Raw genomic sequence first — 23,693 nt, forward strand, 5'->3', positions numbered from 1 at the left:
CGTCGAGGGGAGGTTCCACGTAATATTAGAAGCAGTGTGACGTAATAAAATTGGTAATTCTTTGATTTATGATTTTATAAGTTATAGGGTGCCAATACTTTTTGCGGGCTAATTTTGCATATTTTCCAACAAATTATTTAAAAAGTGTGTTATCTAATTTTAATCAATAAAACATGATTATAATCGAACACTACATTAGATTTGTTAAATGCGTACAAAGTTTCATGTTAATTTGATAATGCATGCCAAAGTTATAACCATTTTTATTTAGCTTGCGTGAGTGGTGCCTATACTTGTTCCATTGACTGTATATACACACACTGTAAGGTTTGCTACAGCATGGTTAATCCACCTACATACATACATAGGTATGTATGTATGTATGGAGCTTAGGACTACTTAGCAGGCTGCTAGTAGCAGCTACCATTAGCAATTATAAAACCATCAATTCAAACCAAGTTAGGTTCTTATATTTCATCTATTAGGAGAAACAAATGGCAAATTGCATAAGACGCCCAAGTTCTGTGGGCGTATGATCGCATAAACGATCTGGTAGAGTTATGTTCCACCCTTATGTCCATGCCAGTACTTAGGATACGTGTGTATTGAGGAGTTTTTTAACCATCGTTATGTTTCCAAATGTCACCAATTAAGTAGGTTTATGTGCATGGGGAGAGTATCTATATATATGCAAGCATAAACTTTATATTTGCCCTTTCAATCAAAAAAACAAGTGGAAGCCTACGAATTATATGTATGCAAACAATTGACATTTTCGCTGAACGATTGCCCTACATTTCTTTGGAATATGTATATAAATACTAATAATCTATTTGATACATATATACAAATTTACGCAACTGGATGGCATTAACTTGCGCATGTGAATGGGTTTGGTTTCCTTGACATTTCCTATCCTTGAGTACAAAAACCGTGCCAACGAAGATAAAAAAGTGGCATTATACATGGCGTTTGAAATTTCTTTTACAAAATTACACTATACATACATACACGAACTTCGACCTTCGCAAAATGATACCCCATATGAAAGGTAAGATAGATTTAACTTTGAACCCCACCCCCCCCCCCCCACCCACTCGCACTGTCCGATTTACACTAGGCAGAGAAGTAGGAATTTAAGAGCTAAAAAATTACGGAAACAGCGTTTGCTTATGTTGTGGCCTACTCGAGAAATGTTTCCTACAGACGGACAGCCGAGAAAACAAACGGACAGACAAAACGATCACATTAAGCGGTTAATGCCACTTGGTAATTAGTGGGCGGTAGAATATAATAATAAATATTTCAGTCGGTAATGTCCTTCTGCTAGAAGAAGTCGAAAGATACGAAGTCACTAACGCAATTTTGCATCGTTCTAAACAATCTTTGAATTGTCACACAGTATTTTAAAAATGATTACGTACAATTTTCTAAAATATTTTGCCAAAATTATAAATCTTGCGGCATCCTGGAGTGCTACAACATTGAAATATGACCTGAAACTTGGTTTGCTTCAAGTCAGAAAACTGAAGCGATATCAATATTTCATCCTAAATTTTACTCTACTGACACATGTGACATACGGAATTTACGATCTGGCCCGATTAGTACTCGCTTTTCGATCGAATTCTCGTGATTTTTACGGCATGATGATAATGCTGGTGTGGGGACTGGTCTATTTGTGGGGGGTGATTGCAATGTCGAATTTTCGCTGCCGAGGGGACGAGATGGTTTACACGTTTAATCAACTCGTTTGGTTTGACAAAGGAATGGAAGGTGAGTTTAAAGGTGTACAATTCATACCACAACATTTACACCTTTAAGTATGCATAGTACACTCATAGAAATTGGGTTACGATTATAACCAAAGTGTAAACGCATATCAATCTACCGCCACGGTTATAAATTTGTCATCGAGTGGTCATCGACTAATTACTAAGTTTAAACCGACTTGGTTTCAAATTATCACCAGAGCTATCGTTCATCCAGAATAAATGGACCATCGGAATTCTCGGGAGGCTAAATGGCCGACCTTGCCATAACTAACAACATGTAAAGTTTCAAAATTAATTGCACGGTCATTTCTTGATGGATTTTCAAAATGGCGCACGTTTTGGAAACCTTGGACCCTTGGGCGAAATATATATTTTCAAATTTTTGAAATTTGGCCCCACCCACCAGTTATCGAGGTCACAAGGTCAAAAAAATCAAAAGACATTGCCGTATTGAATTTCAAAATTCTGCAAGGGAATTCGAAAGACCTGGGTACAGATTCTTGGCGGATAGTCAGGTCATCGTATCCAGCGGTTATCTGGCCGCACCCGTTCATTAGGGGTCAATGGTGGGTGTGGTCAAAGGTCAATTCCCAAGAAATACAATAGAAAAAATTCTTACCACCGTAGTTTCTGAAATTCAACGTCACCATTATTCATAAACTTCATCGTGCACCCCATCTGAATAACCTGACCTTATCGTAGACCTCATGACGACAAAGGGGTGTGGCCATCGGCGCTTCTGCGAATACCCAACTCATATACGGCATGCGACATATCATTCTTCTCAGCTCGATGGGGAGATCAAGATTAAATATTTGAAATTTGGAAACCACACCCCCAGTGGGTGTGGTCATCAGCGACTTCTCCATTTTAACGAAACCACGTCATGCGACATATCCTTCTTCTCAGCTCAATGGGGAGATCAAGATTAAATATTTGAAATTTGGAAACCACACCCCCAGTGGGTGTGGTCATCAGCGACTTCTCCATTTTAACGAAACCACGTCATGCGACATATCCTTCTTCTCAGCTCAATGGGGAGATCAAGATTAAATATTTGAAATTTGGAAACCACACCCCCAGTGGGTGTGGTCATCAGCGACTTCTCCATTTTAACGAATCCACGTCATGCGACATATCATTCTTCTCAGCTCGATGGGGAGATCAAGATTAAATATTTGAAATTTGGAAACCACACCCCCAGTGGGTGTGGTCATCAGCGACTTCTCCATTTTAACGAAACCACGTCATGCGACATATCCTTCTTCTCAGCTCAATGGGGAGATCAAGATTAAATATTTGAAATTTGGAAACCACACCCCCAGTGGGTGTGGTCATCAGCGACTTCTCCATTTTAACGAATCCACGTCATGCGACATATCATTCTTCTCAGCTCGATGGGGAGATCAAGATTAAATATTTGAAATTTGGAAACCACACCCCCAGTGGATGTGGTCATCAGCGACTTCTCCATTTTAACGAAACCACGTCATGCGACATATCCTTCTTCTCAGCTCGATGGGGAGATCAAGATTAAATATTTGAAATTTGGAAACCACACCCCCAGTGGATGTGGTCATCAGCGACTTCTCCATTTTAACGAAACCACGTCATGCGACATATCCTTCTTCTCAGCTCGATGGGGAGATCAAGATTAAATATTTGAAATTTGGAAACCACACCCCCAGTGGGTGTGGTCATCAGCGATTTATCGATTCTAACCAATATCATGCAATATATCATTTTTCTTAGCCAGATGGGGGAATCTTAATTGCATAATTAAAATCTGGAAACCACACTCCCACTGGGTGTGGTCATTATCTACTTTTCGATCTTAACGAAACAATGTCATGTGATGTCATTTCTCTCATCTATGAGAGAGGATTCAAATAATATACTTCAAATTTATGATCCACACCCCACTGGGAGTTTTCCTCGGAATCACACCAATTGGTGGACACGGCAATTTGATAAGTAGTCTGCATGATTCTTATATTTGCGGAAGTCATGGACTTGGGGTGACTTTTTTTCTTCGCCCACTGGACGTGGATTCTAAACTTACTGATTCACCCGAGAATTTCTTTATATACAGCTGGGCAAAATTAGACTGAATTTTTATTTTCAAATCGGATGTCTACCGACAATGGAGATCTCCCAAGTTGGGAGTCCCAACGTATGCTCACAAATTTTTACTAGACTGGAATCAGTCGGTCACAAATAGGAAGTAATTTAATGTATCAATACAATTTAATACAATTTAATACTTGTAATTTAATACAAGGGGAATTACCGTCCAAAAATGTAACAAATTTCCCAAGTGGAAAGCAACATCTGAAACCACTCAACCTCTACTCTGCTCTCGCGCTTCCTCTGTGTGCATCTACGTGCACAAGTGGAAGAATTGGTGATATGGCAATGAAGGAGGAGTTAATTTGTAAACATTTTGTATCATAAAAGTATTGCACATTGCCAAAGTCAATTCAGTAATAAATCGACCTTCGGACAAGTAACAACCTTCTTCATCCTCCAGCCAGCTCTTATTGCCAGGCCATACCCGCCGCCATCATAGTCATCCTATCATCGTCATCACACTATCATCATCCGCATGAAGGGTCATAAGGCGAACGAGAACTGGCTCACCGGGTAGTAGAGGGACATTGGGATTGAACCAACCAATGAAGGGGGAATACGTTTCACACCTTAATGCTCTTAATTTCCCTCCTGTTGAATGGAAGTCGCCTCTAATTTTGCATAATTCTGTTTAAATTTCGTGTCAAGGATGGGTCTGATTACCAGAGACCATTTGAATCTGTTCCTAAAAACCCGAAATCTTTCGGGTAAAATTTTTTTTTACTCATTCTAAATTGCTCCAAAATTAATCCTTCTGACTTACAAAATGTCAAAAATGAAATTGGCAAATGGTGACATATTCCTGCAATATGGGGAGCCCAGCAAATTTGGAAAGTGAAAAATGTGCCACCTTAAGGGGAACGTGTTCTCCTCGTTTTACTTATTCAGTCGCAAACCCCCAGACGAGCTGAGAAAATTGTATCACAAGGCATGTTAAAACCGAAAAGCCTTCGAGTTCAACTCCCAGTGGGGTGTGGATCGTGAATTTGAAGTATATCGTTTGAATCCTCTCTCGTTGACGAGGGAAATCACATGACATTGTTTTGTCAAAATCAAAAACTCCCTGATGATTGCACCCATTGGGGGTGTGGTTTCCAAATTTTGCTTATCCAATTAAGATCCCCTCATCTGGCTAAGAAAAATGATTTATTGCATGATAGAATCGATAAGTAGTTGATGACCACACCCACTGGGGGTGTGGTTTCCAGATTGCAAGGTATAAGTCGTGATCTCCCCATCGAGCTGAGAAAACCTATATATCACATGACGTGGTTTTGTTAAAATCGAAAAGTAGCTTATGCCCACACCCACTGGGGGTGTGGTCTCCAATTTTTAAGTATTCTGCCATTATCTCCTCGTCGAGCTGAGAAAAATGATATATCAAATGACGTGGTTTCGTTAAAATGGAGAAGTCGCTGATGACCACACCCACTGGGGGTGTGGTTTCCAAATTTCAAATATTTAATCTTGATCTCCCCATCGAGCTGAGAAGAATGATATGTCGCATGACGTGGATTCGTTAAAATGGAGAAGTCGCTGATGACCACACCCACTGGGGGTGTGGTTTCCAAATTTCAAATATTTAATCTTGATCTCCCCATTGAGCTGAGAAGAAGGATATGTCGCATGACGTGGTTTCGTTAAAATGGAGAAGTCGCTGATGACCACACCCACTGGGGGTGTGGTTTCCAAATTTCAAATATTTAATCTTGATCTCCCCATTGAGCTGAGAAGAAGGATATGTCGCATGACGTGGTTTCGTTAAAATGGAGAAGTCGCTGATGACCACACCCACTGGGGGTGTGGTTTCCAAATTTCAAATATTTAATCTTGATCTCCCCATCGAGCTGAGAAGAATGATATGTCGCATGCCGTATATGAGTTGGGTATTCGCAGAAGCGCCGATGGCCACACCCCTTTGTCGTCATGAGGTCTACGATAAGGTCAGGTTATTCAGATGGGGTGCACGATGAAGTTTATGAATAATGGTGACGTTGAATTTCAGAAACTACGGTGGTAAGAATTTTTTCTATTGTATTTCTTGGGAATTGACCTTTGACCACACCCACCATTGACCCCTAATGAACGGGTGCGGCCAGATAACCGCTGGATACGATGACCTGACTATCCGCCAAGAATCTGTACCCAGGTCTTTCGAATTCCCTTGCAGAATTTTGAAATTCAATACGGCAATGTCTTTTGATTTTTTTGACCTTGTGACCTCGATAACTGGTGGGTGGGGCCAAATTTCAAAAATTTGAAAATATATATTTCGCCCAAGGGTCCAAGGTTTCCAAAACGTGCGCCATTTTGAAAATCCATCAAGAAATGACCGTGCAATTAATTTTGAAACTTTACATGTTGTTAGTTATGGCAAGGTCGGCCATTTAGCCTTACAATATTATTAACATTGGCCGATGGTCCGTCTTTTCTGGATGGACCATAATACATTTATAACCAGTTGGTGACAAATTCATAACCACGGCGGTGGAGTCACACACGTTTACTTTTTGGTTATAATCGTAACTCCATTTCTGAAAGTGTATGTATGTATGTATGTAAGTGGTCACAGGTAGCGGTAAATTGTGCATTTTGCACGATGACTTATGCACTTATGTAGACCAGTGTAGTCATGGAATGATTTGTTGCATAAGTGGCTGAACAGAGTTTATTTTCTAGTGTGATTTACGGTATGAGGACTTGATATTCAGAACTAAATAGTTTTGTTTATTAGAATATGTTTATTAGAGTTTATTTGTATGCAGCCTCCACAAAGCAACGGGACAAGTATAAACTCTTGGAAAACCTAACGTTCGTCATGGCCTTCGTATTCTTGACTGCATTCACGGTGTGGGCAATTATCCTGTACAAAATTCAGGAGAAAGACGCCTTCATATTTTCTTTGGTATCGAACTCGTACAAATGGATGTATTTCATTTTTTTCCTCACGTTTGAAGCCTGGTCAAAAACGGCGGTGTTATTTCATGTCGTTTGGGATCAATACTTCCTTATGGCGATGCTCTTAATCCACTCGTACTGGCTCAGATGGAGAGTGTAAGAAGATTTTTTTTAAGAATCGGGTTATGTACTGTTGCCGATGAGTTGTATGTATTTAAATTAGTTGGAGAATTATATATATTTAATATCGCTAGTCACCAGGATATACCGACAGAATTGAATTTTGAATTATTTTTAACTCAGAGACGAATTTGTGGTTCAATGTTTTAAATTCTAAGGAAATCAAAAAATGCGAATTGACAATCTTTAGCCTGCGATAAACTCATTAACCGCTGATTTATTGTTTGGTATTCCGATCAGTATAACAACGTTAGTGTACGTATTTTAAACTTGTACAATTTATCACACATTTACCTAAAATTCAGAAATTACAAAATTTCAAGTTTAAAATTTTTTAAAACTGAATTTATCACAACTTATGTATTAACCATCTAGCCATTGTGGGTTTCAGCCTAACTCATTTAAATACACTCATCGGTAAAACTAAGCCTATCTGAGTCTTTGTTTTTGCTGTCTGTTATACAGAATTATTTTACTTTTACCAGGATTTCAAACATTTCAACTAATCAGACCCAACGTTCCTCTGCCCGAGACTATAGCCACTTTCGCCTCCTGTGCAAATACATGAATGCTGCCCATGTCGGAATAAGCACTCCGTTCATTCTCGCCGTATTATTCTTATATCTGTTGGTCGGTTCTCTTGGTTTGATTCGTTTACCGAGAAAAATTCCGCTCGATTCGTACCTTATCTTCCCCTGTCTTGTTATCAATAGTTATATAATTTCTTTGTTAATATTTCTTCCAGGTGCGTATCAGTTCAAACTTGCCGTAAAATATAGGTTACAGGTGAGACAATTAGTGAAAATGAGGATGAGCAAGGAGGACAAAATTGGTCGCATAGCTGCAAAAAGTCTGCAACTGTTCGGTTTGGAGTTGACGGAGCAAAATTTCGTGCAAAGTTCGTACCTCTTGTCGTATTATTTGTCTCTTTCGACCTACGTTGTGTCAGGTTTGGTAGCATTCCAGTTATAAATGCATAGATAGGTAACGTGGAACGTGAAAGAAAGCGACTTGTATGCATGTAAAAATACATATAAGCACTGCATGTCAGCCTTCGTAATTCCGTAACAGTAGTGGCTCTAATAGATTAGAAAAAAAGCAGGAATAAACAGTAATTTGCTATTTATTTGAAAGGAGACTTACATTTGGGCTGCACTTCTTATGGGAAAATTCAAGAAATTTCAGTGAATATGTATGCAAGTAATTTAATGATAAGAAACAAGGAAACTTCCTCTTCGCGTGAAAAATCCGTCCTCAGTCTTGGCTTAAGTGGAGCAGGGAAAGTTCTAAAGAAGATAAATCTGAATATATGTATGAACGTTTACATAATGTTACAGTCCCTCCCACAGGAATTCTTTACATTCGAATAAATATGTATGTATATGTACATGTATGCACCTATGTATTTTCATTATTCACCAAAAAACATGCCCCGTCCATGTCCAGATTATTGACTTGTTCAATAATTTAACACCTGCCGGTTAGTCATCAATTTTCTATAAACCCTACATTATATATGTTTCCTGCACGAAACGGACGCCAAAACTTGAGGAACATTTCGAGAATAATTACCAGTTTGAAATGGTGAACCTGTACAAAAAAGCGAAATCTTTTTTTCACCTATATTTAATCTATTTCGATTCAAAACTAAGCAAATTTTCCAATAGGCGCAACACGATATACAATTGTATCAAAATTAGCGCATGTATCTCCATCCTGTTAGGCATTTTCTTAAATGGTTTCTACTCGATATTATTCACCAAGTTAGCAATACAGGAAACTACTTTCATCCTATTTGTCTTACTTGCATTTTCCTTGTTATTCCTAGCCTTTTCTCCCATGCTTATCGAACCTGATCCTTTCGTATCGTTACTAAATTCCAGACAAAAATTTTACTTCGAAAATATCCATGCAAATTTACTAAGTAAGTTAATTATTTTTATTGGAATGCTTTTAATTAATAATGTCATAAAACTAAGAGTCATTGAAATTTTCAAATCTCCATAATACTTTGTACAGATCCTCCAGCAAATTTAGTTGCAAGGTGGAAACTTATATCCAAGTTTAACAACATCTCATCAGACATTCTAAGGATGACGGCGCCCAGTGCGTTAGTAGGGTTGCCGCGGGTAACGGGTCGGGTACCCGTTACCCGCATACCCGCACAGTTCTAGCGGGTACCCGTTATCTGCGGGTAGCGAGAGCTACCCGCACGGGTAACGGGTAGTTGTGTTTTTATTTAATTTTCGACATAAATCAGTTCACAAAGAAAGTTAGCAACAAGTTAGCCCATTTCCCAACAAAAGCGTCAATTTATTATTTATCCATTTCGAAATTTGTCATTCTACAGCAGCTAGGGTTTATAGCGAGCGTGTCTTTTCGGAAGCCACTGAAGCCTACGGCAGTCTCAAATACTTTCCACGGCCCGAAAATGCGGAGAAATTATTGTTTCTCAAACATAATTTGCGTGCTCAAAAATATGAGTAATAATTTGACTTGTATTTGTGTGCAAGAAAGACTGATGAGATTTTAATTTATTTTTAGATGACGTTGAGACGGACATTGTGTGTTGACGTTATTTTAAGAACACTTTATTTTCCCAATATTTCGACAATAAACTTTTGTCTTCATCAGGGGAGATGGTAAAAATGTAATTTAAGATACACCGATATTATGAGAATGCACAAATCATGAAGATCACAATTATGACTAACAATGGAGACTGGTTGTTATGTTACAGTAAATGTAATAATGCGGATGTCCAAATCGGGTTGATTTTCATTCCATCTTTTTGATTCATTGCTGTTTTCTCGGCATTGATGTAGAGACCCTCTTTGAATATTCTTGAGAAGTATTTTTGTTCTGTTTCAATGAGTACTGCCGAATCAAAATCAATTTGATGGGATGAATATTGAGAAATATGTTGTGCTACAGCCGAAGATTCTGACATTTTTCTGAGGTCTCGTTTATGTTCATTGACTCTTGTTTTTAGATTTCTTCCGGTTTGACCAACATATGTAGCTTCACAATCGTGACAAGGGATTTTGTATATGCCACAGGTTATCGGAGGGTTTTTATCCTTGTGAGAGGTGAAGAATTTGTGAAGTTTCGTTCCGGTTTTGTAGCCAAAATCGAAATTTGTTCTCCTTCTGAGGAAACTTGTTAATCTTCCAGTTGCGGGTCCGAGAAATGGTAACACAAATCTTGGGGTCGGTTCATCACTAGAGGGCGGTTGTCTGGGTAGGCTTAGTTTGTGTCTCATAGTTGATATCCTTTTAGAAATTAAAACATTTGTGACATGAGACAATTCAGATGGTAAAGAGTCTTTGTCAGATATTCTGATTGCTCGGTAGGAAAGGGCATCTATGACTGAAATTTTATGTGACATGTGATGATATGAAGAGAAATTGAGGTACTTATCTGTACTGGTCTTATTTCTATAGACTCTGTGTCCAAAGGTGTTGTCATCTTTTCGGTAGATTTGGACATCTAGGAATGGTAGTTGATTATTTGTTTCCTCCTCAATTGTGAATTGGATTTTCGGATGAAAACTATTTAATTTCGCCAGGATGACTTCCTTCTTATTTTCTTTGATGTGGGAAAAGGTGTCATCAACGTACCGCTTCCAGAAGGATATGAAAGGGTCTTTATGGTGTATTATAATTAGTATATTATATTATACTTTGTATATATTTTAATTTATACTTTAAAGGTGAAAAACCTGAACCCGATTGAAAGCAATAATGTTATTTGTACACAATTTTATAATGAAAACTTCATTTAAGTATACCAAAATTTCAAAAAATTAAACTGTATTTAGACTGCACCTTTTTCAAGCTATACCAAAATTGTCCAGCGAGAATATTAAAAAGTCAAGCCAAAAATCAGGAACCGCGTGATACTTTCCGTTGCGTGTCCACTTTGAAGGAAATATTGGCGGTAAAGTTCAATTTTTAAGTAAAAGTTTTGCATCTTTTTCCTCAACTGGACGGAAACCATTGTGGACTTTGAACTCTGCCCCCAATAGTTTTTTTAAACGGGCTATTTAAGGGAGAGATAATTGATAATTCCTAATTTTTGGCTTAATATTTTGATATCATTCGCTAAGAAATCCCGGTGTAGTTTGAAAAACGTTCCATTGTAAGCCAAAAGGTTTGGTTTCAAACAACTAGTGACATTCCCATATCAAAGTATGGCATGCGTTACTTGAGTAGCATTATCCCAAACTACATATCAACCCAAATGAGCGAATAATTAATTAAATCGAATTTATTCTTACGGCTGGTTAGGTTGTAACTCAATTCTCATAACGAGTAGCGGGTAACGGGTACCCGCGGCCCAGCGGCAGCTGGGCTGCGGGTAGCGGGTCGGGTAACGGGTAGTATTTTTGCTACCCGCGGCAACCCTATGCGTTAGTACTACTTACGGTTATCGAAGCGGGAATAAAGCCGTTTTTAGGATCCCGATGGAACGATTGTGCATTCGCATCAAGCCAAGTTGGGCTTGGTGTTTTATTGGTGATGCAGGCGTGGGCGATCTTGTGCCTGGGTTGGTCTATAACCGACTTTATGTTTACCGTCCTTTGCGATTCGTTGTATTGTGTTGTTGAACATCTCTGTTATCTAAAGAGGTAAAAAAAGAGGTAAAACTTTCACGTTTGTCCATGAGTGTATCTTCGTTCCCAGCTAATAATCTCTTTTTTCTACACTCTTAACAAAATTGAATAAAATTTACTCAAGGTTGAGTCAAACAGAAGATGACACAACAAAAAGGTAATATTTACTTAATGTTGTGCAAAATTTGTCCAAGGTTGAATAGAATTTGTCCAAATGGTGGGTGAGTTTTGCACAACGTTGGAAAAGTTTTACCATTTTGTTGTTGTCGTCCTCTTTTTTACTCAGCCTTGAGTAAATTTTACGCATTTTTATTTAGAGTGTAATTTAATTCTAGTACAAACCTACGAGTATTCGACTAAAGTTTAATCATGTGTATTTCATATCGGAAGGCCCATTTCGTAGGATAAAATTGACCTTAGCGCTACACATTTACAACCAGCTGCAAATTATCGTGGCGCAAAGTTTGTCTGCGTAAAGTGTCTCTTCCCACATTCGTTGTTGGAATAGTTGTAACAAACACTTTGGGGCTAAGTTTATCCATTTTATTAGGCGCTAGATTACTTGATCATTTGGAAATCTATTCTTCCCTTTGGCCACTGCTTTTTCGATTCTGTTTACCATTGTTTTGGGTACGTTTGCCGGCTTTGTGCATAAGTAGTCGGCGAAATGCATAGTGAAATTTCGGAAGAATTGCTCAGTTAATTGTGGTAAGAATGAGAATATGCAGAGGACTGTTTTGATAAGAGTTATCAGATCGTGTACCCCTATGAAGATCAGATTCGGTAATAATTTTGTAGGAATTTCGACTCCGCTAGTTATCTTGAGTTTATGTGCGAAGTACACGGTTCGTGTGCTGTTAATGCAGTAGATTTGTCAAAGGCATTGGAATTGGCTGCTAATTTGTAAAGGTCCTTACAAAAACTAAATTGAATTAAGTTTTTAATTTCAATTATCACTAATGAGTCTTCTTTCCAAAAGCTAAAAATATTAAGTTAATAAAAATCCAAAATCTATTTACGAGTACAAATATATTTGTTTATTTAGACAGATACTTACTGTAGTTAGGTAATAAAATTATTCACCGATTGTAGAACTCTTTCATGAAAAACATTCAAAAATTAATAAATTAAAACGTCAAAATCAAAGAAATGTTTAAGATGTTGCTTCTTATTCTTTACTAAAGATATGCTACAATCATGTGCAACAAAACTGCCGCTGGGGTAGATCTTCTAATCCTCTAAATTGACACCCCTTGAAAGTTGTTCATTTTTGGTGTGAAAGACATGTTTGAGAGGATTCTCGCATCATTATGTCGATTTTTTTCATAATTCGCTAGGATATCCATTGAAGTGTTGAGCTAGTGCGAAGCAGCTAATAACGCCGCGGTAGATGAGCTGTAGTGCATCGCATTTTAGAAAATTGTATATGAATAAGAGATGATAATATAAGCTTTATTGAATTATCCTTCAAAGCTTCTTCGGGTCCATTAAGATACACTTAATGTATACAATTTAGTGTTGGGTTATGGAGAGTTCCTGTACAAATAATGTTAAGAGTGTGGATCAAATGTAAGCTCTAGAAACTTTAGTTTACAAAACTAGATTACATAATTAGTGACACGGTTAGTTTAAATATAGATTGAGTTTACAGTCTGTGCGTGACCAAATGTTTAAATATTTAGGTTTATGGAAGGACGTTCTTGAAAACCGCACGTGGGGAGATTTAGAAAAATACATGCTTATGTTGCATGGATACAAGCAATGCATTTACACTCTGAAATCAGACCTTCACTCGAAGTAAATATGTCAAATCTCCATAAGGGCATGTCATTCTCCACAATGAACTCGGATATTGCGTCCGCCGCTTCTTTGTTCAACTGCGATTAAAATGTCAAAAGTTGACAATATTTAGGAGCAAATTAATAAGTAAATCAGACTCACGTAAAGGTTAGAAATTGTGACCCGGTCCATTCCACTGATAATCTTGACTAATCGTTTGAAGAGACAAATCTCTTCCTCTGTTAACTTATAAGCCATGTGACACTGTTCGTCTTTGCCAACTTTTAACGTTTTGAGCCCTACAATTCAGGAAATTATCATACATAATACCGGGAGAAACTATGCATCCTGCAAAAAGAAGGGTTATGTAAGCTGGTGTTTGCAATAGAGGTGAGTCGGGTTACGGGTCAACCAGGTTAAACCAAAACCAGACCCCTCTGTATAGTTTGGATTGAACCAATATTGCATAAATACTGATTCATTTCATCTTCATGAAGAATGAATGAATAATATTATTCATTTTAGGCACTCCAGTGGAATCGGGTGGTAACGTTATATTCATAAAAAATAAAAATGAGTAAAATTATTCATTAGGAATGCATGAATAATTTTATTCATTATTTATTCTTCATCCCGATCGGGTCGGGTTTAATGTTTAGCGCAACACACCTCTACATGTTTGCAAACAAAAATTAATACAATTTTATCAAAAATTCTGCAACTCACCAGAGTCATACAATTCCCTGTTATCCACGAGAGGTTTTACAATATCCAGAAATTGTATTGGGATGGCACCGCCAAATTCAAATGTTTCAACTTCTCCCAACCAATACACGCTTTCAGAGCCAAGGGAAAAGTGACACGTGCCGGCCCCATGACGTTGGACCCAAAAAACCTCCTCAAATCAAGCTTTGGGTCATCCAGTAATTTTGGATCGTGAACTCCGGAAAGCGTTAAATTCTTTACGTTTTCCAAAATATTGTTCGTATCGTTAACTTTTTTAAAAAGTTCGTCCATTCGGGTCGACTCAATAAACGCTTTTCCCAACACGAGGGTTTCCAGGCCGGAAATATTTCCTTGTAGGAGATCCTCGCACGGAAAAATGTCGACGAACTCGTTCACAAATTTGCGTAATTTTATCATCCTGTTTGGTATCTGGAATCCTGAGTGGGTATTAATTTCCTCGTCGGTTCCTTTTATCCCGGAGGTGGAATCGAGACAGCTAAAATATAGGGAGATGAGTTGATCTCGAACTTGCGTTAACATGCGGGTGAGGTGAGAAAGGTAAGTCTTCGCGGAAGGGATGGTCTTTAGGTGCACGCCGTACAGTGTGATTGTGAGAGAGGTGATACCTGTTCATATTCATTCATTATTTGAAAAAGTCGTGAATATTGATTTTTTCAGAAGTTTGGACTCAACGAAAATTGAATAAATCTTTATTCCTATGATATTCATGAAGGAGGAATGAATAATCTGATTAATGTTTCAATTTCCACCTAATTCCTAATAAAGTTAGTATATTGAGATATCCATGCAATGAGTCGAATTTGAGATCAAATTAATAAAAATAAATTTTGAATAAATATTGAATTTTCAGGTTGTGAGTGAATGAATAATAAATGAATAATTATTTCCGATTTTTAAACGGAATGCATTTTGATTGAAGAATATTTTTTGAACAGGTACAAAAATATGCAAGAGTCCATACCTTTAGAATTAGCTAAATCCGGATAGAACCCCCAGGGAAGCGTGACCTCCCCTAAGTTTGGCGCAGAGTTAACAACCACTTGAGCAAGACTTGTGAGAAATGGGGTCACCATGTTTGAACTGAGTGAGAACGAGGTCAAATTAGGCTTTTGTTGGAGTGAGGATTCCAAAATTAGCTTATTTTCTGGGGTCAAATCCAAATCTGTGGATGTCTGAAATTTGCACGTGAGCCGATACTGTTTCAAAGCAGGGCCGCAATTTTTCACGACTTGATGTACGAATTTTAGACAGTTTTCGTACGCCAAGAAAATCTCTAAGGTTTGTATCCTGTCGCTAAATTTATCGCTGAAATGGAGCAGTTTATAAGCAAAGGAGTAAATGTGGCGGGGCTCGTCGGTGCACGTGGTGAAGGGACAAGTGGGGCTGATGTGTCGAGCAAGGCGGGCATCGAAGGTGGAAGTTGTCTCGAAAAATGGGACGAGGTCAGGATTGGGGGGAAGCGGGTCGTTCTGGGGGTGTAGATTTAAGGCGAGTTTAGTATTCGGAAGAGAGAGGACGGCACTATTCCAAAATTGAGAAACGAGTCGGGCATCTTTCAAGGGAATTGGGTTGTTGTTTAATATTTGGGTTAAAATCTGGAATGAAGGTTTCAAAAATTTTTAAAATATCTTCAAAAACCAGAGGTTTCAGTGGACGCTTGTAAACTTAATAACTCAATCTACTCTCCATTCCCACAAAGTCGAACTTTGACAGAAATTGAGAATTCTGAGAAACTATGGCACTGTAAATCTCAAAGTCCCCTGGCACCATACATTTGGGGAAAATGAGAATGACAATGCTATAGTTTCTCAGAATTGTCAATTTCTGTAAAAGTTCAACTTTGTGCGAATTGAGAGTAGATCAAATATTTAAGGTGAGTGGGTAGGTATCCAAAAAATAAAAAAAAATCTCAAGTTTACGAACGTCCCCTTGTTAATATTAATTTTTTAATTATTTGTAATCAGTGGAAAATAAATACGATCGGATTGTTGAATGCGAGCTCTTGCGGGTTGATGATTTCTTGCTGAAATTCCATTGAGCCGAGGATTTGTCGTGAAAAGGAAGAGAAAGTTGTATTTTGAAAGCTAAGAATATTTTTAAAAAATATTCACATTAAACAAATAATTTTGAATATGAAGTAAACAAAGAAAAAAAGGCGGTGCACTGCAAAAATTCAATATTATAACAACAAATATGTACTTAATCCATTTTACCGTTCAAATTAATAAACGTAACGATTAAAGGAGTTTTGATCAAATACGTTGAGATTTCTAATTAATTGTTCAGTTAATGTTAACATAATTTAAATTATTAAACGGAAATGTAAACGTTTGTATTGTTTTTTTCTGATTTTATTGAGAACACTTGTTGCCTCAGAATCACATCATATGATTAAAATGTGGGTTACATTTATGGAGAGGATTGGACTTTTGTTTGCATAAGCGTAGGGCCTGTGCAGTCAGGATGTCATGCATTCTTAGGAGCGTTGGGGTCAATGCTTCCCGTGGTAATTATGACATGTGGAATAAGTAAAGGTCACACAAAGATGGGAAGGGTCAAAATTCGAAAATTGACCACATGCTTAACGTATGTACCTCCCCTTTTATTTCAGAACGTGCAGAAGGGACGTGATTCGAAGAAGGGAGCAGACAAGATATCCTTTAATCGGGATTTAAATAAATGGTAATTAAACCACCACGTGTTTGAGAGGTAGGATTTATGCGAAATAAGCAACATTAGTTACGCTAGGTCCCTTTACGTTCGGCTTCGTGTTATAAATAAGTTATGATTCACTACGTAAATATATCTTTGTTCATGAAAATTGTGGATTTGTTGGTTTTGTGACGTATATTTATGAAATTTGGAATATTCCGTTATTAAGTATTATTTGTAAATTAAGTATTTAAATTAGGGTAATCAATTACGTAACGCGAGAGGGGGGAGTAAGGCACAGGGTCCAGCCTGGCTCTTTTGTTGAGCAAGCCAGAAATTTATATTAGACAATATCCACGGAAATTTGCTAAGTACATTAATTATCCTTCTTGGAAATCTGTTTGAAATAATTTCACCCTTTTGAAAAATAAATTGAGTCTGAATTAAAGGAAAATGTACATAAATCCAAAGTAATGTAAACTTGATAAGCATAAAGTTAACTCTGGATTCAGTGTACATAGTTTCAGACTGCATTTTTCTTTAGCCACTGCTTTCTCAACCATGTTTACCATTGTTTTGGGCACGTTTGCCGGCTTTGTGCAAAAATGGTTGACGAAATCTATATCCAAATTTCGGAAGAATTATTCAGTTAATTGTGGGAATAATGGTGGGAAAATGCAGAGGACTATTTTGATAAGGGTTATCAGGTCGTGTTCCCCGATGAAGATTAGTTTCGAGAATAATTTGAAAGCAATTTCAACACACTTATCAAGTAATATTGGGTTTGTGCACAAAACAAAGTACACGGCTCGGTTGTTGCTAATGCAGTAGATTTGGAATTTATTACAAATTCATACTGCCCTTCCCATTTTGGTTTATCCACTACTTCCGGCCACGGCTGGATTTGCGTTGGCGTTCCAATTTACCCTGCTCCCACAGGCGGCGGAAGGGTACGAAAAGTCGGTGGATTTCGTGGCATTTGCGAGAAAGATGTGCACCGTCAAGTTTGAGAGGAAGGTGGCTAGATCTTTGAGACCGATTGGAGCGAGATGCGGTCCGTTCGGGATGATCTCGAATAAATGGACGGTGAAAGTGGCGAATGCAGTGACAGATTCGACGGTTACGTTGCTGCTGACGTTTTAATGTGTATATTTTATTGAAGATGCTTAAAGTCTTAATCAATGTTCAGATTTCTAATTAAATTGTGGAGAAATTTCAATAAATTAACAGAAACTCAAAAATGTGTACACTCTACATGGGAAATTTTACCACCCGATTAATGTACATGTGTGACTTTACCAGATGGAGTAGTGTCACCGCTTGGTTACAGCCCAATCGAATTGTATTTATATCACCATGCAGAAGCATACTACCACCAAAACCCCACTCATTACAATACCGTATGGTAAATGAAACCGCAATCTTGTACATAGTTAGAAAAATTTAGCAACCCTTTAGTCACAGAAATACTTGTTTAGGAAATTTATTTATTTAATCAATTTGACGAGAAGACGATCCAACCGGTTAAGAATTCTGTCACAAGATAATATAATATTTTATGGATAATATTGGATAATATTTCATTTCGACTGGTTGGACCAATACTTTTATCAATTAGTGTTGAGCTGATACATAAAATTATAATATCATTGCAACAAAGGTAATTTGCACATTTCAATTTTTGCGTCCAAATATTCACATGAAATGGAATTGAAGACAGACATTTTCTGTTGGCATGGTCATGCATCTACCAGCACCTTCCAAAGCCACGCTTTCCTCCGCAGCACTTTTTGAAGGGGCCATTCTTTCCTTTGAGGATGCCCTCGCAGTTTCCGTTGCTCCCGTTAAATTCGCCTGTGCAACAAACAGCCGTATCGTCCCACTCATTGCAGACGCAGGCAAGACAGTTGGACGCCCCGTTGTTGCAGGCTCGCCCGGCCGTGGCGCAGGTGAAGAAGAGCGAAAGCGTGAGAACCATGGCGAAAAAGATGATCTGCTTAGACATTGTCATGGTGACTGAAAAATTAGCAAAGTTGGACGTTGAGAAATAAGATGTGCAAAAGTAAATATTACGACAAGGACAAATCGCTTAATTTTAGGGAATGGTTTGGAATATGTCACTCTTAAAAATAACGTTACCCTTTTGAAAAATAAAATAACTCTTGTTAAAATGTATGTATACTGTCGTGTACAGGGTGCATTTACTTTTCAAAAGGGTGATATTGTTTTGAAGTGTGTGGCGAATTAGTACCACCTGTGGTATACGGGAAGTTGTTTATCTTTGACAAAATTTCAGTATTTTTTAGTTCCCAAGGGTGAAAATTCGATAATACATAAAGATAAGTAATCATGTACTTCTTACCAAGTTTCTGAAAGTTTAATTGCGGTGGTATATGTAGTGTTATCCCGTGATTGGTTTTTCTTGTGTTGAGGAAAGGTTTTTGCGAGCTCTATTTATTCACCGTTAATTGCCTCATTGTCCTTGAAATTATGGGGAAAGCGTGCCAGATAATGGACCAACTTGGCTAGGAAAGCAATTAAATAGTTCCCGATGACCCGTGTTGCCGATTAAGTGACCGCGAACGATGCTGGACTTTACGAGGTGTGGTGTCGTTCTGCTGGAGAAATTTATTAATGAAGGAAAATAACGAACATTAATTGGTCAGGGATTCAATTAGTGGTCTAAATCATGATAGATTCTCGCCTGTTGCAAATTACTTTTATATAACATAAAATCTGGTTTTAGCAGTTTCGTAACGAGATTAATTGTCTTTAACCAATCATCATGTGTCGTAATATGAATGTGCATACATACCATTAAATGCTGACAACTTTTTATCAATAGCATTGCTTGGAAAATATTGCGACTAATTTGACACCCTTGACCCGGTTTTATTTTGATGGAAAAAATTGCAAAATTTGCACACGTGTAATATACACAGGGTGGTTTCAATTTCACACTACAATAGAAAATTTTTCAATAGGAAGCCCCCTAAACCTGCATAAACCAATTGTAGGAAAATTGATGAGAATATGCTCCAGTAAGAGTTGCAGATACATAAATGCGTTATTGATCTAATAAACAAAGCAATTGGATAAAAATATTTCTTGGAAAATGCTACATAAATACAACTGTATGTAGGTATTAGGGTTGCCGCGGGTAACGGGTCGGGTACCCGTTTCCCGCACGATTTTTGCGGGCACCCGTTACCTGAGGGTAGCTGGAACTACCCGCACGAGTACGGGTAGTTCAGCTTTTATTCAATTTGGCCATAAATTGGCTGACAAACGAAGTTAGAAGCTCATTCAGGTCTTACATTTACAGAAGTATGATTTTATTATTTATCCACTTCAAAGTTTGGCATTTGCCAGCAACATTTATAGTGAGCCTGTGATTTCGGAACCCACAGAAGCCCACGGTAGCGACAAATACTTTTTAGGTCCAGAAAATACGCAGAAAAGATTTTCTCACAATTTATCTGCTCTAAAATATATTTACTAATTTGAATCGTTTTTTGTTGTAGTTATGCGAAATTGACGATATTTAATTTGTGCAGGTGGAAAACATCAATCAGGTTGAATTTAAAAACATTTTATTTGTAGACGATCATAAAATTACATTAACAATGGAACATTTTATCCAGCCACATTGGGAGCGAGTTATACCAAAATGTCAAATCAAAAATTTGGGATTACGTATCGTTACATTGATTGGCCACTTTGAAGAGAAATATCGGCGTCGAACTTCAATTTTAAGTGAATTTTCCCCGTCTTTTTCTTCCACTGGACGAAAACTAGGGTGGACTTTGAACCAAATAGTTTTCTTCGAAAAGATCATTCAACGGTAAGATAAGTGTCAATTTCTAATTTTTGGCTTGGAACATTCATATAATTCGTTAAAAAATCCGGCGTAGATTGAAAAACGTTGCATTGCAAGCCAAAAAGTTTGGTACCAGAGACAACTTATGACATCCACATAGCAAATTATGGCATCAGTTACTTGCATAGCATTATCTCGAACTATATATCAACCCAAATGAGCAAATAATTGATTAAATCAAAGTTATTTTGAAGGTTAGTTTATTTTAGGGTTGCCCCGGGTACCGGGTAGTTACCCGGTACCCGGCATACCCGGCCTGTTTTGGGATACCCGGTACCCGGCCGGGTAGACTTTACTACCCGGTCTACCCGGCCGGGTAATTTAAATGTTCAATTTTTTGCAAAACCTTACAAAAAAATTATAATCCGATGAATTTCATTTTTCTCCTTGGTGTAAAATAATATATTTTGGAAAAATGCGTACAAACTAGGTCAATTCTTAGGTGGAAATTATTATCCAGATATTAACGCACTCACGTCAACCCTTGCATACATATCTCCCAATTAACCATGGCCACATAAGTGGCGATTTTTTGCGAAATTTGAGACATTTCTCAAAGCTTTCGCTAGAAAACCATTGGTTTTGCAAATTTGTCCAGCAATTAGGCATATCATAATTTAGCAAACTCATCCTCCCGATTATCAGCGAAAAAAAGTTAAAAAATCCATGAAAACAAGATCAAAATAAGCGTCTTTAATAGATCTGCGAGAATTTCAAGGTGATATTTTGCGACTCCCCTCAAGCTGCACAAGTTTGCTAAATGGGTGGAGATGATTAATAAGACATTGTCGTGAGTACGCGCAATCTGTACTTTATGTTTGTTTTTAACTTGCAACTTTTTAAAACTGGTAAAAGTGTTACAAATTCTAGAGAAAAGTGGAAAGACTCCTTTTATTTTTAATATATAAATATTACCCGGTACCCGGCCGGGTAGCCGGGTACCCGCCGAACATTTTAGGCCGGGTACCGGGTAGTAGCACTACCCGGGGCAACCCTATTATTTTTAAATTAATTCTCATAACGGGTACCCGTGAGGGTACGGGTCGCTGTGCTTCGCGTAGCGGGTCGGGTTACGGGTAGACTTTTCGCCACCCGCGGCAACGCTAAATAGGTAAATAGCCTGGAAGAAATGTTGTATTGCATCCCAAAGTCTGTATGTTCGGAATGACGATCAAAATAGTGTTAGTCTCTAGGCGCAAAAATCTCGTTAACGGACCGGCGCCAAGAGTTCAGTAGTTATATAAAATTCAGATGTGCCGTTGCATTCTCATCCAAGTATCCCACAAACCATGATGTTAATCCTTCACATCGAGACGTGAACCCGAACCCTCAATATTAAAATCATGCTCCAGAATGTTAAACATAATTTATGTTACATAAATGTTTGATTCAAATTAAAGTTCAAGACGCAAAAAATGCAACCAAATATGAAAAAAAATAATCCTTACCATTTCCAGCCCGTAACCGGACATAAATATGTATGTAGATCAAATTGTGTGATTATGCATACATACATCTCAGAGGTCGACGCCGCCGATCTCACGCCGCCGCGCCGCCATACGCCGATGCATTTTACGCGCCGCCGCCGAAAAATTGTACTTCCTATTCCTCTAACATTGCGACGCCGCGCCGCGCCGCCGACGCCGCCGAAAAATCACCAAAAACTGGCGCAGCCGCCGCCGAAAATTTGTCGGCGTTGACCTCTGACACATATATGGCAATTAACATTTGGTTGGTATAACGGTGCCCACTATAAGGAATGACAAATTCTAAATAGAGTCAAAGTAATTTTGTCTACAGACAGTAGATGTTTATGAGCAGACAATTACATGTAAGAAAGATCGATACTAAATATTTGCACACATATATTTTTTGTATTTGTAGCAAAAAAAATCTTTCCTGCATTCTTGCAAATTTATCTTTGTATAAAATGTGATACGATAAATGTCCGGTGGCAATCTTGTGTGTACAAGTGTAAAGTGGATTTCCTGGTTGGATGAACCATCCTACATATTTACATTTTGGTGATAAATGTATTGATTAAATACCGGTCATTCTGACAGATTTAGATTATTGACAAATTTGTCTGGCCTACAAATTCAAATGCATACCTGTGTAGGTATGTAAATAGATAAATACACAGTTTAAGCATACTTACATATTCAGTTTAGGGGCGATGCTATTTTTTTATCCTGCTTGTACGAATATTGTCAGACAGGGATTAGCTTGTGAATATCATTCCTGATAAGATACGGATTCCTGGGTAACGGCGACTACATGTCAGTGACCAGTTCTATTAACACTCCAGCTTCCTTCATTGCCAGTAAGATACGACACATAAATTATCCTCACTATATAACCATTCTTCAAGCCAGGCTTGGGATTTTCGAAATCGAACCAAAAACTATCTATCGCATGGGGCTTATCGTTAGTCTGAATGGTCCCTTTCAAGGCAACTACAGAGCGTCGCTTTTTTATCTGATAAAGAATTTGGCCTTGAATAACCCCGGAACGGTTTGTCGTAGCGGGTCAAAATTTTGAACATAGGAGCATGTTATCCTCAGGGTGGTGTGTGCAGTATTTCGTTTCTTGCGGGTTTTTCTCATTTTTTGCACTGCAAAGCAAGAAATGCAAGAAATGCAAGGTGCAAGAAATGCAAGAAAGTGCAAGAAACACGGCGCCCTCTAGCGACGCGCCTACACAACTATGGCGGCGGGAAGGAGTTTCTTGCACTTTGCATTTCTTGCGGGTCAAAATAGCTGCAAGAAACCAATTTCTTGCGGTTGTTTCTTGCAGGTGGTTACTTGCACCCGAAACACTGGGTGTGTGCAAAAATTTAACTCTCTACTTTCAAAAATGCCTCCCCCACAGCCCCCAGAACTTGAAACACTCATTTTTACTCTTTCCAAACTCCGTCTAAAAAATTCGGTCTCCGCAGAAAAAATTTTCTTTTCAAGTATCCGACCCCAAATAAGTCCATTTGACTTATATCGGGGGACTATACAGGTATTTCACTATTCGAAATGATTTTTATCCC

At 38.0% G+C, this 23,693-nt stretch overlaps 2 protein-coding genes and 1 long non-coding RNA gene across 4 annotated transcripts; all 3 read right to left on the reverse strand.

The window, feature by feature from the left end:
* Positions 1 to 9,717: 9,717 nt before the first annotated feature.
* On the reverse strand, positions 9,718 to 13,635 carry LOC118437059. Its single transcript, XM_035855834.1, has 3 exons — positions 13,540 to 13,635; positions 13,385 to 13,475; positions 9,718 to 10,628 (listed from the first exon to the last, which is right to left on the reverse strand). The coding sequence occupies exons 1-3, from the start codon at positions 13,633 to 13,635 to the stop codon at positions 9,718 to 9,720; spliced, it is 1,098 nt and encodes a 365-aa protein (XP_035711727.1).
* LOC110855079 lies at positions 13,030 to 16,492 on the reverse strand. Of its 2 annotated transcripts, XM_035855783.1 has the most exons (7): positions 16,338 to 16,492; positions 16,103 to 16,208; positions 15,086 to 15,719; positions 14,104 to 14,729; positions 13,540 to 13,676; positions 13,385 to 13,475; positions 13,030 to 13,134 (listed from the first exon to the last, which is right to left on the reverse strand). In XM_035855783.1, the coding sequence occupies exons 2-4, from the start codon at positions 16,157 to 16,159 to the stop codon at positions 14,140 to 14,142; spliced, it is 1,281 nt and encodes a 426-aa protein (XP_035711676.1). In that variant the 5' UTR covers positions 16,160 to 16,208; positions 16,338 to 16,492; the 3' UTR covers positions 13,030 to 13,134; positions 13,385 to 13,475; positions 13,540 to 13,676; positions 14,104 to 14,139. The 2 variants fall into 2 exon arrangements, with proteins under 2 accessions (XP_035711676.1, XP_035711675.1); XM_035855782.1 differs by having other exon boundaries at positions 13,030 to 13,475.
* A 1,751-nt stretch (positions 16,493 to 18,243) lies between these two features.
* LOC118436990 lies at positions 18,244 to 19,444 on the reverse strand. The gene is made up of 2 exons (XR_004835830.1): positions 19,139 to 19,444; positions 18,244 to 18,792 (listed from the first exon to the last, which is right to left on the reverse strand). It is a non-coding gene; the product is annotated as an uncharacterized LOC118436990 (long non-coding RNA).
* Between the last annotated feature and the right edge of the window lie 4,249 nt (positions 19,445 to 23,693).

The sequence above is a fragment of the Folsomia candida genome, unplaced genomic scaffold, assembly GCF_002217175.1.
Source record: "Folsomia candida strain VU population unplaced genomic scaffold, ASM221717v1 Fcan01_Sc011, whole genome shotgun sequence".
In the NCBI taxonomy this organism is placed as follows: Eukaryota; Metazoa; Arthropoda; class Collembola; order Entomobryomorpha; family Isotomidae; genus Folsomia; species Folsomia candida.

Coding starts and splice junctions, on each gene's coding strand:
- LOC118437059 (XM_035855834.1), bottom strand. CDS start 13,635: ATGGCTTATAAGTTAACAGAGGAAGAGATTTGTCTCTTCAAACGATTA. Junction 13,476..13,539: donor TCACAATTTCTAACCTTTAC/GTGAGTCTGATT, acceptor TTTTAATCGCAG/TTGAACAAAGAAGCGGCGGA. Junction 10,629..13,384: donor CATATTTACTTCGAGTGAAG/GTCTGATTTCAG, acceptor TACACCATAAAG/ACCCTTTCATATCCTTCTGG.
- LOC110855079 (XM_035855783.1), bottom strand. CDS start 16,159: ATGGAATTTCAGCAAGAAATCATCAACCCGCAAGAGCTCGCATTCAAC. Junction 15,720..16,102: donor TCGCATTCAACAATCCGATC/GTATTTATTTTC, acceptor CCTTCATTCCAG/ATTTTAACCCAAATATTAAA. Junction 14,730..15,085: donor GGATTTAGCTAATTCTAAAG/GTATGGACTCTT, acceptor GAATATGAACAG/GTATCACCTCTCTCACAATC.